The 16,012-nt window shown below is 42.6% G+C and overlaps 1 protein-coding gene across 11 annotated transcripts in view; it reads left to right on the top strand.

Moving 5' to 3' along the window:
- The first annotated feature begins 861 nt into the window (after positions 1–861).
- The window catches only part of tcf7l2 (transcription factor 7 like 2), a 100,524-nt gene continuing 85,373 nt past the window's right edge, over positions 862–16,012 (top strand). For 2 of the 11 annotated variants that reach the window (XM_074663984.1, XM_074663991.1), the window contains exons 1-3: positions 877–1,460; positions 1,635–1,701; positions 1,882–2,006. In XM_074663984.1, coding sequence (XP_074520085.1) covers positions 1,272–1,460; positions 1,635–1,701; positions 1,882–2,006 — 381 coding nt within the window. In that variant the 5' untranslated portion in view covers positions 877–1,271. Of the gene's footprint in view, positions 1,461–1,634; positions 1,702–1,881; positions 2,007–16,012 lie in introns of all 11 variants that reach the window. The other 9 variants (XM_074663982.1, XM_074663981.1, XM_074663990.1 and 6 more) reach the window with 8 other exon arrangements.

The raw sequence follows: 16,012 nt of genomic DNA, 5'->3' as shown, positions 1-16,012 counted from the left end.
TATAATAAGTGATTTGCATTTAAAATTAGCAAAAGTAGACAAAAGATGGAGCAAAAATGCAGTTTATGTACTCATTGTATGGAAATATTAAAAATCTAAGGCAACTTAACGTGTGCAAATTACATATTACAGTTTAATTTAGCGGGCATTATTTTACGCATCTATTTTAGTGTAGCCGCATTTCTATAAGAGGATAACTCTCAGAAATAGAGCATCCAAATCTGCATCAGTTATTTGTGTCCAGTCTGTCTGCTGAGGGAGAAAAATACAAGGAAAAAAAAAGAAAGAAAGGAGGAAAGAAAGGAAAAAACAGCAGTCTGTGCTGCCAGTGAGGAATTCAGGTTAGTCCCAGAGGACATCACACCTGTCAAGAAAAGCAGGATGCAATAACACCCTCCGTCCCAAAAAATAGATCTGAGGAAACATTATCTAATAAAATGAAAAATAGATCTAAAGGAACTGACAAAGCAGGTAAAATTGGAAAACAAGCTGGGAGTAAAAAAGCTCCTGCTTTGATTGGCCTCTGGTATTTAGTAAGCAAAAGGAAAAGTAGGTTATAGAGTGTTAATGTGGAGGAAAGGTGGAGGAATAACTTTAATTTGAGCTGTATTGTGACTTCATTTGGCCCCAGTGTCACAGACTGTGGAGTCAAACAGCCTGAGGAAGTGCCCTCCTCTTTTTGACTCTCCCCACCAGGAGACCGCCCATATGTGCGTTTAATCCACATTTTCTAGCAACTTCCCATCTTCCTCCTATTTTACCATCACTGTCCTGCTCCCAAACTGCCTTTTTCCTCCTCACATGCTTTTCTCCGCAGTCCTCCGCCGCCTCTCTCTGTCTCTCCCTCCTTCCCTTTCTCTCCCCCCCTCTCTCCTTTTTTTCCTCCTATTTATGAAAACGTCACTTCAAGTCCCTCCCTGTTTGAATCTCATTAGTTTCTTGTGTGTTTCTCCCTGTCAATAATCCTGAATCCAGACTCTCTCTATTTCCATCCCTCTCTATCTGTCAATCAGCGCCGCCTTTGAACTGAAAACCACTCCGACCAACTTCAACTCACTCAATCCGAGCGGCTCGGCTCCTTCTCCGGCTTCCTTTTTCTGCCAAGATTCCCTTCTTTTTTTGAGTTTTCTACCAACCGGCCAGAGCTTTGGAAAACGCCAATACAGACCCCAAACTTACACTCGGACTTTCTAGATCACCGAGATCAAGGGTTTAAAAACTTCGTGTTTTTGCCCCCCTCTTAAAAAACAGAACATTTCTGCACGGGAAAAATGCCGCAACTCAACGGCGGTGGAGGGGACGATCTGGGTGCAAACGATGAAATGATTTCCTTCAAAGACGAAGGAGAGCAGGAAGAGAAAATTTCGGAGAACTCCTCGGCAGAAAGGGATTTAGCCGATGTCAAATCTTCTCTCGTAAACGAGTCGGAAACGAATCAAAACAGCTCGTCGGACTCAGAGGTAAGTTGCAGACTGAGAAGCGGGGATCGATCGTCCCCACGTTAAGCGCTGTTTAACTTCACTCAGGGGCCTACATTTGTGACATGTTAACACTTGAAAAAGAAAGTTTACTATCTCCCTCATCGCCCGTGGTGTTAACTTTAACGCAATCCCTGTGTTTCATTGCATTTCAAGGCGGAAAGACGGCCTCCGCCTAGATCTGAAACTTTCAGAGACAAAACAAGAGAAAGTTTAGAGGAGGGTGAGTTTCTGCTTTATTCTTCCTCTCTTGTTTAATTTCTGCACCGTGACATTACATGTGCCCGGCGGAGGGATATCCCCCGCTTTGCTCCGCTTATGCATAAATTTGGAGGGAAATAATAAACTTCGCAAGGCCACTTTATAAAAAAGTTTTCTTCTTTTTTCCCCCCCGCCATGTTAGCTGCGAAAAGGCAAGATGGAGGGCTGTTCAAGAGCCCACCGTACCCGGGCTATCCATTTATAATGATCCCCGATCTCACAAGCCCCTACCTTCCCAATGGATCACTTTCTCCAACAGCACGCACAGTAAGTTCATTTATTTACCACTGTATGTGCACACACACTCCTCACACACACCCTCTCACACACACAGACTCCGGGTGGACACGGAGGCAGGCAGACACGGAGAGTTGTCACCCAGAAAGTGCAGCCGATAAAAATGTAGAGCCAAGTTTTGCAACTGCTCATGAAGTGTACAGTACAATGGCATGCGTGTGTTTGTGTGGACGGCTGCTAGCATGCTAACTGTGCTAGGCTGGGAACGCTGCAAATAAAACATATGGAAAAAAAAATCTCATGTGCACTTGAGATTTTTTTTTCTTTGTTTTTATTTTAAACATTAATTTTTAAAGTGTGAAAATGTAAAATAATAATCATTTTTTTATTATTAGTAATTATGTAATTAGCATTAAATTACTGTGTGAGTTGTGCTGTATTCAACGCTAGCAGTGCATGTTTTTAACCCACTGAATAATGCACTTGGCTCCAGTTTGCACAGCCTCATCAAACATGCCCTTTTTTCTAACACAACCTGCATGAGCATTCAGACCCTCACACTGACTTTCTGACACGCTTGCTCGCCCTGCACAATGCAATGTAAAGGCACACAAATAAAACCTGATATGCAAATGAGCTTTACAAAGTGATTTGCATGTGTCAAAACGTGTAAAGGCATCAGGGAGAAAAGCTGCATGAATTAAAGTCAGACTTTTCCCCTTACATTAATAATATTTATTTGTATTTATTATGAGTCAAAATCCAAAGAGTGATTTATTGAGTGGTGAAGATCTTGCAGTACTGTCTTGTGCTCTGCAAAATTTGCTTTTAATGAAGACTCAAAAAAAGCATGTGCTATGTAAACCCATATTTATAATAAATTCATGTTATTTAGACACAATCAGCCGTGCTGTAATTATGCACACTTACTCATTTGCTCAGCACCTCGCTAGTCCCACTGGGCAATGTGCAATCCTTAAGCGGAATAATTTTCTCAAACCACGGGTGTTTTTTTGCCCCCCTGTTTTAAACGGCTGCAATTACAAGTCTGCACTTTAGGACCTGTCATCTCATTTTACAAGGTTAAGGCAAAGACCAGGCATTAGGAAATGTGACCCCTCCACCCCTACACCACACCACCTCCTCCACCTCAGCTCCGGCTAACGAAACTGATATTCCACACCTGATTTTTTTTTTTTTTTTTTTTTAAATAAATGCACACCTGACACATAACGCCTTCTTTTGTGTGTGACACATTTTCTGCTTTTGAGTTCCAGCGTTTCACCTGAAATCATTTTTGCTGCTTACTTGTGTGTGTGTGAATGTGTGTGTGAATGTGTGTGTGTTTAATAGCTGAACAGATTTGATCACTCTCGGCATATGCTCATAAGAGAACATTTTGCCATTCTTTTCCTCTTAGTCAGCCGGCCTTGTTAACGCTACCGGCTGGTATTTGGAATTAGTCACTCATTATTCTCATCAGCGCTGACACAAACACTCATTGACAACAACACACATGATTTGAGCTGAGGCACTTCCTTGTTTCAGTGGCAGGGAGGTTTGTAGTTTGTTCTTTGTGGCTACCACAGCGCTGTGTTCTGTCACAGTCCGTGGAGCGCTCAGTTCATTGTGTTGTGCTTGTGCAGCAGGTAGGAGAGCAGTAAATTGTGGAGCATGGCTGGAGGATGCTGCGGCGAGACTGGGTTGACCTTTGCCCTCACAGTCACACACCTGAGGAACTATTTTGTGCTGTAATTTAAAAAATCAGAAAAGGCATTTTTCATCTTCTTAGATTACCTGATTGATTTTTAATTTTCCTTACATCACTTCTTTGATGACCACATAAAAAAATCATTAAAATCTGTTTATTTAAGAGGCTTTGTTTAGCAAATGAGACGACTACATTTACTCCACCTTGATCCCACATCTACCTGAGCAGCGACTGTGGAAGAACAGTTTTCAGCTCGCGGTGAGCCTCGGCCCCCACTGTCTGCAGCGCCCTGTGTGTCCAGCCATAAGAGCTTTGAAGTCAGCGGTCGCTGTAATATAAATGTATTAGACTTAAAGCTGGCATAAATAATTCACCTGGACATTGATTAGCTGTCTTGCTCCCTAACATGTCATGTGAGGCGCTGAATATGACTGCTCGTATTATTGCAATGAGCTCTTCTCTCTGTCTTTGAGCCCTTTGAGTCGCGCTGCCTTTCGTCTTCTGTTCGTCTTCGGATGTTGTTGTGGTTTTATTTTTAGGATGCTGAAGTCAAAATGAAGGCCTCGAAATCTTTTTTTGTTTGGACTTTTGGATTTGATTTAAATAAGATATTTATTTTATAAGGCAAATATATCAGCTTTTGGGTTAAACTCCCACACAAATTCTGATTTTTTTTTTTTCTAATCCTGATCGGTTTTGACATCCTGCTTTGTTTCCTAAATTTCTCTTTAAACATGGCTCTGGGAAGGAAAAAAATACTGCATGTGGCGGCTACCATAATTTGTTTGACCTCTGGGAGCCATAATCAGTGAGAATTTGTTTTTCCTACCACCTCAGCCCAAGGAGGCTCACAATTTAGCATCATTTAGCAATTTGACATGACGTTGTGCCCGGGCTTTAAAAAGCCTTCCTCTGCTCTCCTCCTCCTCCACCTCCCTAAACCTCACACAAAGGCCTGCTGGATCACTGGGTGCAGGTCGAATTGGAGAAGTGGCCTGCCCAGTTCACCCTGGCTTCCATCCTTTTTGCTCCCTCTTTACTCTCCCTCCGTCTCTTCCTCTCTCTGTCTACCTTTTGTTTCCCGCCGATGCTTACACAGGTCTTGTGAAAAAAGGCGGCGGGTTAACTCCGCTGCTGTGGGCTAACATCACACCTCAACAGGTCTAAGAGACCGCAGAGGCTCAGGGAGGGAGAGCGGGATCTGGGCGGCCGGCTCTCCTGCATCGGGGGCTGCAGGGCCGTAAATCCGCTGGCTTTATTTACTGCCTCTCGGACTTATGAATGTTAAGATATTTGACGCCACCCCTGGCCCCATAATTCTCCAAGCCTGGAGACTTTTGGCGGAGGTTTTGAGTTTCGACGTATAATTACGACTAGTTTAAAAAAGAACAAGACAGTGCAGGGAGAGGGGGGGGCGGTAAGAGACGGGGGGGATGAAAATGCAACACCAAGCATCCACTGCTGTGTTTAGAGTGAAAAAAGACGCTCCCAGAACCTGTGGCGATTCCACTACAAGACGCTGGAAAGGCTTTGTGTGGTTGAAACAATAGCTTTTCTCCCCTTTTCCCTCTTTGTTTCACTTCCAGGATTGCTCATGTTGCTGCAGACTCACCTTTCGGAGAAATAAATCCACTTTCATGCGGGCTGGCTCCCCTCTGTATGTTTTTTTTTATTTTAGGGAGGAAATAATGGAGGATTTTCTGCTCAGATTATTGTAATGAACATGCAGTAAGCGACGTCGCTGCCTTTGTGCTCACGTGCACACACTGCTCGGGCCTTATCTGTTATAATTGGCACAGACAGACAGTATCTTTCCTTAACGTGGCAGCAGCATAAGCATAACAATGGTATATCATATGGATTATGTGTGTTGGGCTGCTGTAAATGGATTTTTTTGGCTGTGACAAGAGGAAAGATAGTTTAATGCGGATTTAAGGGATAGGGCCCACACCTTATCAAATTGGCTTTACATGTTAATGGGGCCTAATTGGTGTCCACGGGGGGTTTGGTGGCACGACGCGGCCACAATTTGTGCCCCTAGCTGCAAAATGCACTCAGAATTTAGTCGGAAGGTTGCGCTCCTTTTGTCTTGCAAATCACTTTTGTTTACAAAGTATGGCGGAAGCGCCCCCCCCTCCTCCTCTCACTACTCCTTTTTCTGCTCCCTCTCTCTCTGCTCCTCTCATCCTGTGCGAGGAGAGGGGAAAGAAAAGGTCCTTATTTTTCCTCGACTCAATAAACAGTCATAAAAAGCACAATCTGCTTTGGATTTGAGGAGTTAAGTTAGAGAAGGGGGGGTGAGGGTTGGGGAGGGGGGGTGGGAAGCAAAGTTTGGCACCATTAAACTAAAATTGGGGCCTGCTAGACATTAGCGGTGCGCAGCACATTCTCAGAGCTTAATTAGTCCAAACTGTAATTGTTCATGGTCTGCCAATAGGAGTAATGCTCAGGAAAAGTGGAGTTGCACTAAATCGGCCCGGGGTTTTTAAAACAATAAATCACTCGCATATTTGTGCCGTGATTCAGATGGAGGCTCGACCTCTCCCATCTCGACATGTGGTAAATTGTAAAGTCAATGAATCGCAGATGTAGGGGTGGTGGTGGTGGTGGTGAGGGGGGCTCACAGAGAGGGAGGCAGGGGGAGTACAGTAAGGTTTTGTGCCTGCTGGATGAATGGAAAAAGATATGTGCAGTAAATATTTACTGAAGAGATGTATAAATATATTTGTCTCAGCTAGCCTGGCGTAATTGTCTGATGCTGATGACGTGTGTGTGTGTGTGTGTGTGCACGTTGGTCTGTCACTCTGCTTGAAACACCAAAAAAGAAGAAGAAGGAGAAGGAGAAAAAACACAGTCAGCTTGTGAGTGTGTTTCTAATCAGATTTTTTAACTGGTGCAAAGGGAGAAGTGGATCCCTGGTGGCGGTGCGAGCTGGGTTTGGGTGTAGCAAAAATTCAGCTGCAGTCAAGTCTGGTTTGGGGCTGAACCTTTCTCATAATTAAATCATTGACTTCATTGTTTTTAATGTAATAACAGCTAATCTGATGCCTAATTTTGACTTCAGTGGAGCAGATTAGGCCTGTTACTCATTAGCCTGGGTATTTTTTTTCTTTTGTCTTTATTTATTTTTTAAGCAAATTCTTATCAGAATTCATTTTCACCTCCTGTTTCTCTCAGTGAGCCACCACACTCTGCCTCTCTGCCTCTGTGCGCCTGAGCACAAGAGAGGCAGAGAAGGCATTAGTTTAGCAGCTGTGCACTGGTGCCCCCCCACAGCCCCCAGTGTAACCCCTCCACACCACCACCACCACCACTCCCAGCATCACATCCCCACTCCCAGCAGCACCCACCCCCTTCCCTTTGCTCCCTCTTTCTCCCATGCATTTCTATAGAGCTGCACACAAAGATAGTACTGTACATCTGGAATGCAACTTTTGTCATCTGTTAAATATAGGCGAGCTGTGCTCCTGGCCCACAGGGCTCCAGGGTCCCTCAAACATGGAAATTAAATTATTGTGTGTACGTGCGTGCAGGCAACACTGAAATTGTATCTTTCAACAAAAGTGTGTTGCTGTATCTATTTTTTTCATCATATTTGATTTTTTTTTATCCCCTTTGAGTTTTCTTATAATTTTGTGCAACTGCAAAAAAGTCTGCAAAACCTATTTTTAATTCATATGTTTTCACCCTTTTTGCATTTTGTAATAATTACACTTGAAGGAACATTAAAGCTGCTGACACCCCTTTCAAAATAAAATGCACTTTTTGAATTTTAAATGTTTACCCCCTCACTGCCTGGATTAATTAACAAATATAAAAATAGATTCTTTTTAATTTTGCATTCTTACAGATGTTAAACTAAGTGGAGATCGTAAATTTGAGTATAGCACACACAATACTTATATTGTATATAATATAGCATGAGAAGTTCAACCCTTGACCAATATATCGTGACATAATGGATCTGATATGATCTTTGGTAAATGTACTGTATGAACCAATAGGTAATAATGAGATACAAAGGTCATTTCAGCTGCATTGCAAGATGCAAGATCTGACAGGGTATGTCACAAATTTGCGACAACAGGCATCAAAGTGTTGAATATTGTGTCTAGGACTAAAACACATGTAAGCTAGGTTTTCAGAGTGGGAAGCATCCTCTTACTTTCCATGTCCCTATGAGATGCAATGAGCTCAAAATATTTCTGATTGCATTGTTTAGATTTAAAGTTAGGATTAGCTAGTTTCAAGGTTAGCTAGAAATGCTATTTTTCGCTAAGTGGCTCAGTGAAAAACGTTTCATTTTCAGTCAAGACACTTAAGTGTTGAGGAATTTCTTAAGTGTTTTCAACATGACAACACCAATAATAATACATTTTATCTAAAAGCGCCTTTCAAAACACTCAAGGACACTTTAAAGTTAATTAAAAACACAATTAAAAAGACAATCACAACAGAGATGAATAACCGTATTATAATTTTTGACTGAGGGTAAGAAATCCTCAGGTTGTATTGTGAAAAGGTTGGAGCTTTCATATTGCACTAGAAATGCTTCTGGTATGTGCATTTCTTTTTTTCCTCCCCTCCTCGCCTGAATGTGCACATTTCTGTAAGTTCATTCATAATGGGACCAGAGTGCTCCAGTAGCCAAATGAGTTCACCAGTAGCAGAGTGGGAGGGGAAGCACGGGCTTAGAAGGGGGCAGAGGGAAGCGGGAAATGTGTGTTAGGACTGTGTGTGTGTGGAGGGGACAGAAAGAGAGATAGGGAGAAGAGAGTGAGTGGGGGGGGGGTGCAGGGGGTCGGACGCACAAAAGCCGTCTGAATAGAGCGCATAATTGCTGTTAATGCCGGGGCAATGAGAGCAGCGACAGTTCCTGGTTAGATGTCCAAACAATGGTGCCCCTAGGCTTCACATTTATCTCCCCGTTTAAAAAGATAAAAAATAAATAAATAAGACGCAGCAGGGACCGAACACAGATTGGAGCAGGCAACTTTTAGCCAACCTCTCCTCCATGTTGCTCTACATGCTTCCCACCCTAATCGTCATCAAATAAAGGAAAAAAATCAGCTGTAGAAGCTGTGTGTGTGTGTGTGTGTGTGTGTGTGTGTGAGAGAGGGCCGCTGTGACGCTGGAGGAATCCTGGAGCTGCTGGCCTTCTGTTTGGATTGTGGAGTGTGTTTGGGAAGGGTCAAAGTGCACCGCCGCTGACATGCTTTTTTCGTTGAGGAAGGAGCTTCCCCTCTCACCCTTTTTTTTTTTTTTCTAACAACTGATAGTGCTCGAGTCTCCACCAGTTTTTTTTTTTTTTTTCCAGTGTGTGTTTCTGTGTGTGAGTGTGTGCATGCAGGGAGGAGGTGCCACACTGCCATCACAGCTCTTAATGATCATGTTGGGCTGGATAATGACTAGCCGTGCCAGTGTGCAGTGAACACCTGTGGTACACCAGCCTTTTATGGATGTGGTAGAATGCTCCGGAATGTACCACAGAAGAAGAATTTCATTCATGATAATATCTTTAAAAAGACTTACGGCTTTTTTTTTTTCCCAGCTTTGGAGAAAACTATCTCCTGCATAAACAAAATAATACATTTAAATGAACACAGGAGCTTGTTTTGTTGTGGTTTGGCCTCTGAATTCTGCTTTTTTTTTGTTTCTGTTGAATAATTTTAAATGTAAATGCTATCAAACTTTGTGTTAAATCAACATTAGCTGAGCTACGTGTAATATTTGTGTTTGTGGAGTGAGTTTGTATCTGCAGTCTGAGGGAATTTCTGTTTGCAGATTATCTGTTTAAAAAGGCTCAGATGGGAAGGAGGCCCTTTGTGTGTGCTAAACACATAATAGAGGAGTTTAGGTGATAAAACTCCAGTCAATGTATTTTTAATCTACTAATTAAACTTTTAATTGTAGCAGGATAAGCTCCAAGCGCTGTGTGTGTGTGTGTGTGTGTGTGTGTGTGTGTGTGTGTGTGTGTGTGTGTGTGTGTGTGTGTTTGGGGAAGCGGAGTGAGTCCACTAATGAGGCGATCGTCTGCTTGTTTGTCGTTAAAGGTGCTGGATTCATAACCGCCTGCGAAAGGTGAGGGAGGGTTTAGAGAGCAAGGCAGAAATAAATTCATCGACTAATCTGAGGATTACGGCGGGATTTCGAGGAAAAGAAAAAATGTTGGCGAGATTACTCAAAAATGCACAAGGCTAATAAGATGTAACCCCTTTACAGTGATTGGCGAGCTGCGTGGAACAGCGTTAGATTCCTCTTGTTTTTTTTTTCTTTTCCTGTAGCTGATGAACCAATTCCAGTGGAAAACAGATTAAGGATAAATTCCCATGTTAGCTCTTTAACCAGCTGTTAGAAACCTATTTAAACACAATAATAATACGCCTCTTGTCAAGAGACAGCTGTCAACTTGTGTACAGCAGCAGATAACATTTCATGTGAACAGCTTGTCACATCCACACATGGCCTACGCGGAGCACGTCAGCACTCAGTTGCTAACCATTGTGCAGGTAATGGAGTGTTTCTTCCCCAAAATGCCAGCATCACGTCTTTAAATAGTGCTCAGTAAGTAAATGTTTAAAATCAATCATGAGAGGGTCCTAAAATTTTAATATAGTCAGCACTAAACTTTAAAATAAATATGTTTTGGAATGATTTAAGCCACACATGGCGACTATTGGTGCGCTAATGACCTCACTAATACATATTCATCCCACTAAAGGGTGAAGCAGGGTGTGCGCAGTGATCGGGGTCAATTCTAAAAGTGAACACATTGACTCTGAGAGTGAATTACCGATGGCCTCCCTCCCTCCAGGGGTCAGAGTGAATGGAGTGTCTTGTTTGGACAACTGTCCCGAGGTGAAATGAGTGAGTGGCCTCCAGTGTCCTGCCAGAAGAGACCAAATGACAGACAGAGAGACAGACAAAGGTGATACGTAGACTGTCAGAGGAGCAGAAAGGCAGCACTGTCATAGTGGAAACAGTGCAGTTTACTGACTGCTGCGTAGGGTTGAGTAAGGTACCAGAATCTCAAACTTTGATAGTAAAACAGTAAAAATCCAACTGTGTCAACACTTGTTTTAAATCTTAACTACAAACCTAACAGGTTTAGAAAAGTCAGACATTTGACACAGTGAACAACTTTTTTTTTGATGTTTCAGCACTTTGAAAAATGTTGAAAATGTGACTGTAGATCTGTTTTTCATTAGGTTTGATACTCTAACTGTATAACACAAACATAGGGTGGATTGTTTATAAAGCGTGTTACCTAAAAATACTGGAGTGTGAAACATATTTCCAGTAGCCACGTATACATGGACCCAAATATTCCACTTGCATTCGGTTTATTTGCTCATACGGAAAGAATTTAACCTTTGTATACACCTCATTCCGAAAGAAAAGTGCCAATCCGAATGGACATTTAATCGGTTTTACAGGGGTGGAATATTCCTTTCCCCAAACTGATTGAGGTATCATGTATCCACTCAAACAGAAAGTTGTCAGGGTACTTTCTTTCAGCGCATGCTCAGATATGACGTAAGACGCAACTTTAAAAATGGCGGCGAGCTGTCAGCACTGGACTGCTGCGTAAAGTTTGCTTTTGATCCAAACTTTGAAAGAAATGAAAATAATTTCAAGACTGGACGGACAACAAACTTGCAATACGGAGTATTGCAACACTGTGATAAACAAACTGTCGTCCTCCAGCTTTGATAAATCTTGTGATGTTTATGTTTTTCTGCGCATGCCCCATTGACTATTCTGTTTGATTATAGCGGCGCATGTAGATCCGAGATTGGAATATTCCTTTCCATGTATACTATTGTTTTCGGAAAAGTCATTTGGAAAGATTCCATTCGGAAAGACGAAAAACTCCTCATGTAACCGTGGCTAGTGTTACTGTTGTAGCTCTAAGAGCAATGATTCTAGTCTGTCCTAGCCTAAAAAAACCTAGAGTCTAAATGAAGACATGGTCCGGACACCTTTGTGTTCAGTGTTTGGTGTTTCACCACTTTGTTTTCATTAGCTGTACCTGCTCTCTTTGCTTAATCTCTATGTACCATGACAGACGCTGCTCTCTGTTTCACCTACTACTTTTCCAGACTACGCACCATTGCTAACGTTGTGTTGGGAATGTTTCGTCCTTTGGTTTCAGAATATTCTTTGGAAGGTTGTTTTCCATCCTGGTTCCTCCAGTGATGGGACTTGACCCAAAGTGAGACCAAAGTTTTGCTCCAGTGTTAAAAGTCTTATTTGAACTGGAATATGCTGAGGTGGAGCAACCCTTAATAATCAAAGTCTTAACTTCGAACCACTGAGGTTTGACGTTTGTCTTGGGTAGATAATCAAGTAAGGAGAGTCTTGTCTCCAACTATGTTTTTTATCCCTTTCAGCACTTAAAGATTCTTAAATGTTCTTTAATCAGTCTTGTTGTTGATGCAGCACTACGTAATCTATGTGATATCAAACGGACATTTCTCACCTATCTGTTAGTACGTAAGCCAAAGGTGAGCTTCAGATATCACCGAGAAATGAAACCCATTCAGCCATAATGAAAGTCAAACTCAAGACTGGCACGGCTAAAGTGGAGTTGGCCTTTGAGTCATGTGATGCACGTCACAATGCCCTTTAGAACCAGGGCGCTCTTTATCTCCTCTTTATGGCCTCCTCTATCTTTATTGGCCACCACACTTTGCATATTTGAAATATCAATAAAGATAAATTTCCAGCTTCGTCATTACAGTGGCGTCAAGTGGCTAAGATTTCAGGATGGATCATTTGGCGACGTGATGATTCCAGTTCCCTCAACAGCTAATCTCCCTTTCCGTGGGAGGTCTGCTTGGACTTTGGCAGTCAGCATTGAAGTAGCCAGCGTAGCGCTTTGGCGCATTTCTAGCAGAAGAGCCCAGCTTTGCATGTCTATAAAAGCCCTTTTGTGTGTGTAGAGGATGACCCTGGCTGTTGTAAGGCCTGTATCTGTCTGTGCTCAGGCGTTCGGGCAGGCCTGCAGTGAGGATGCAGCAGCTGGCCGGGGCCCAGGCACAGGAATGCTGTGTGCGCTGTTTAAACAGTGGCTTGTCTCAGTGCAGGGCCTGGAGGAGCTGAGGGAAGGAAGTTGCTGCATGTTTACATAGCTGAATTGTCCTCTGGGCCCCCCCAGTGTCTAATGCACTTCTGTTCAAACATTCACAAGTGTGCAGATGACCCCCACTGATGCCGGTGTTCACGGCTCTGCCTCTCCTCTCCGTCTCAATGTGTGTTTGTGGACAATGAAACAGTGAAGACTTATAGCTACTACTTTCCTCCCTACTGTGGGTGTTTGCTGTTTTAACCTGCAGGCTAGGATGATAGATAAAAAGTAAGACAAGGCTCAATTTATCACACTGAGGCATGAGGGAAGGGCAACAAGCAGAGATATCCAGACAGATGAGTAGATAGAAGGCACGTCATCGCTCCAACCAAGGTCCTGTCCAACAAGGAGCCAGACATTGACATACGGCGGAGTCGTCAAGCTAATTGTTGTTTGAATTACCTGTTATGATCCGATGACAAATCTCTCACTCTCTTGCCACCAGAGCGGAAAATGCATCCGGGGATTGGCATGATCTTTGGGAGTGTGTAAACCTGGCTTCAACAAGATGGATAAATGCAATTATTGGGCAGACCTGGAGAGGAGAAAATCCATTTAAAGCCCGTAAAGCTAAGCAGGGGCCGTGGTTAATTCATTTGGCCAATTTACGGGTGATGTACGAGTGTCAGGGCACATTAGTCAGGCGGGGGGAGAGAGGCGAATGTGTGTTGGCTCAGTGGGTTTTTTTCTGCGCATGTGACGATGCCTCTCGGTCGAGGAGAAGTCTCCTTGAGACCAGGTCCTCCTCGTCTCCCCCTCTTTGCCGTCTCAGCGGACAAAACAAATGGAGCTTAGACAGGGGAATGACAAAAAGATGCACTGAGGGCACTGAGTGGGAGGGAAGCGGGATTGCTTTGCAAATGAGGTGGGGAAACGTGGCTGTGGTCTGCTGGCCTGCAGAGTGAGTACCAGCATGTTTTGCAGTACCAAAAGCTCAATCAGGTCCTGTCGGCATCCTGAAAGTTAAACGTCAGCTTGGAGGTGGGGGATTTATCCAATATACTCGATGTATCATGGGTAGTTGTAAGTAAGATGAGGAAGATCAAATCGCTACTATTGACTACAATTTCTCACGTATTAAGACGCAGGTATATAACTCTGTTTGGAGTTTTACTTCCTTTTCTGCTGGTGCCCCTGTTTGTATTAAGGGTCTGCTTGAGTCATTATACTCATGTAAGGATGGGTACTTTTATAGGTCCCGACAGAGTTGTTTGTAGCACCGAGTACTGATTCATATAAAATCAAAAAGTACCATGTTAAGGTACCTAAACGCATCCTTTTGTCTGCGAAGAAGTGGAAGAGTAGCCGGTTTTCGATGCTGAACATGAACACAGCAATGTAAGTTTATGTATTGAGAATAAATATGTTAGAAAAAAAAAAAAAAAGATTTTATTACTATCAAAATAATAAATATTTAGCATCCCACAAACACACTAGGGATGCACCGAACACAATTTTCTGGCCTATCATGATCACAGATCTTTCAAAAGCCTGACCTGCCGATACCATGGCCGACAACGATCTTTATTTTTTATTTTTCATAAATGACAGCATATACCATTAATGTAGGGATGGGTACCTTTCACATTTGAAACAATATGGTACCTGACAACCGGTATTGGTACTCAATGGTACCAATTTTCAGAACTTTTTTGTGTTTTTGTGTTTATGTGGTCAGAAATATCGATTTGTTCAATAGTAAAGGATAATTCTTTTTCAATTTAACATATTTATTCTTCAATATATAACCTTGCAATGCTGTGTTCATGCCCAGTATGGAAAATTGCCTACTGTCCCATTCCTTCACAATCACAAGGATACATCTAGGTACCTAAACATAGTACCTTTTGGTTTTACGTAAATAGGTACCTGGTACTTTTGACAGAATTTGGACAGTACCTATATAAGTACCTACTTTGGTACCCATCCCTACTTTAATCTTCCACTCTTATTTCATTGAAAATCATTTAACAATATCTGTGAACCAATAAAATCTTTATGTTTTAACTTCAACAGCCAATAAAGTGTCCTGAGTTTTGCAACAAGTAACAATGGCTGGCTGTCAGACCTTCCCAGAGGTATATAAGTTCCGTTTTATATGTAAGAATGGGCCGATCACAGATCCCTGCTCACTGATCACCTATCCCCCAAAATTAAGGAAATTGGCACAGGTAGGTGCATGTCTAAAACACACACAAAAGTACCTAAAGTTGGTACCGCCTAGTACCGATACTGTACCGTATCATTTTAAATGTGAAAGGTACCCATTCCTATACTGGTGTCATTTTATGCATCAAAGGGTTGAATTTAAAGTTTATGTAGTGATTTGGAGGGGAAATCAGACTATTGAGATATGTATCATGTATCCTGATATAGCTTCAAGATACCCAGATATAGGTTTTAGACCATAGTGGCAGCCCTACAACTGCTTTGTCCCTGTGGTTACAGCTCATACAGCATGTCCACGATGTAACAGTACCTTGTAATATGCCTTTAAGAGCAGACCTAGTCCATTCTTCTTGAGACAATCCATCAAACAGTGACTTTAGGAACATCTTTAATGCCATGTCTGTGGAAATGAGTGTCCTAAAGGAGCAGGCAGCGTAAAACAGTACAATATTGACACAGCGTTTGTGTTAATGTCTATGGTGCAGTTCACTCAGGGTGACCTTGATACTCTGTGTGAACTTATAAGAGATTCAAACGGAGCTTTAATTACTGTCTGGATGCTGGTGTTTACTGAGGGTAAGCAAAGCTGTCTGTACTCTGACTGGCTCACCTGAGAGACAGTTCCTTTTGGACAACCTCATAAACTTTACCTTCACTTCTTTATCGAGAAGCCTCTTTATCTAGTTCAGCTTAATTTCATCTGATTTCTCTTGCGTGAACAGAACTGTGTTTACCAACTCTTGCAACCATTTGACATTGGATGGCCTCGCTCAGCTTAGTCTGTTACACAGCTATTGTCTCGCTTGAGCAAAACCACTCAACGGTTACACAAGCTGAGCGGTATGCAAAAACAGTGGTTAGAGCGTAGAGGGGCGGGTAAGAGGCGTTGAGGTAAGCTTTGGTTTACTGCTCTAAGCCACAGCCTGAATCAGAGCAGGGTTATATTATCAGACTGAGAAACACCAGAGGGTAAGACCTCTCTCACTATGATGCCGATGCTTTTTAAGTGGTTGGGATCACACTCGA

The sequence above is a fragment of the Halichoeres trimaculatus genome, unplaced genomic scaffold (genome assembly GCF_033239565.1).
Source record: "Halichoeres trimaculatus isolate MK-OKI-2021-1 unplaced genomic scaffold, fHalTri1.1 fHalTri1_scaffold_23, whole genome shotgun sequence".
Taxonomy (NCBI): Eukaryota; Metazoa; Chordata; class Actinopteri; order Labriformes; family Labridae; genus Halichoeres; species Halichoeres trimaculatus.
This window is presented reverse-complemented; position numbering and strand designations above follow the sequence as displayed.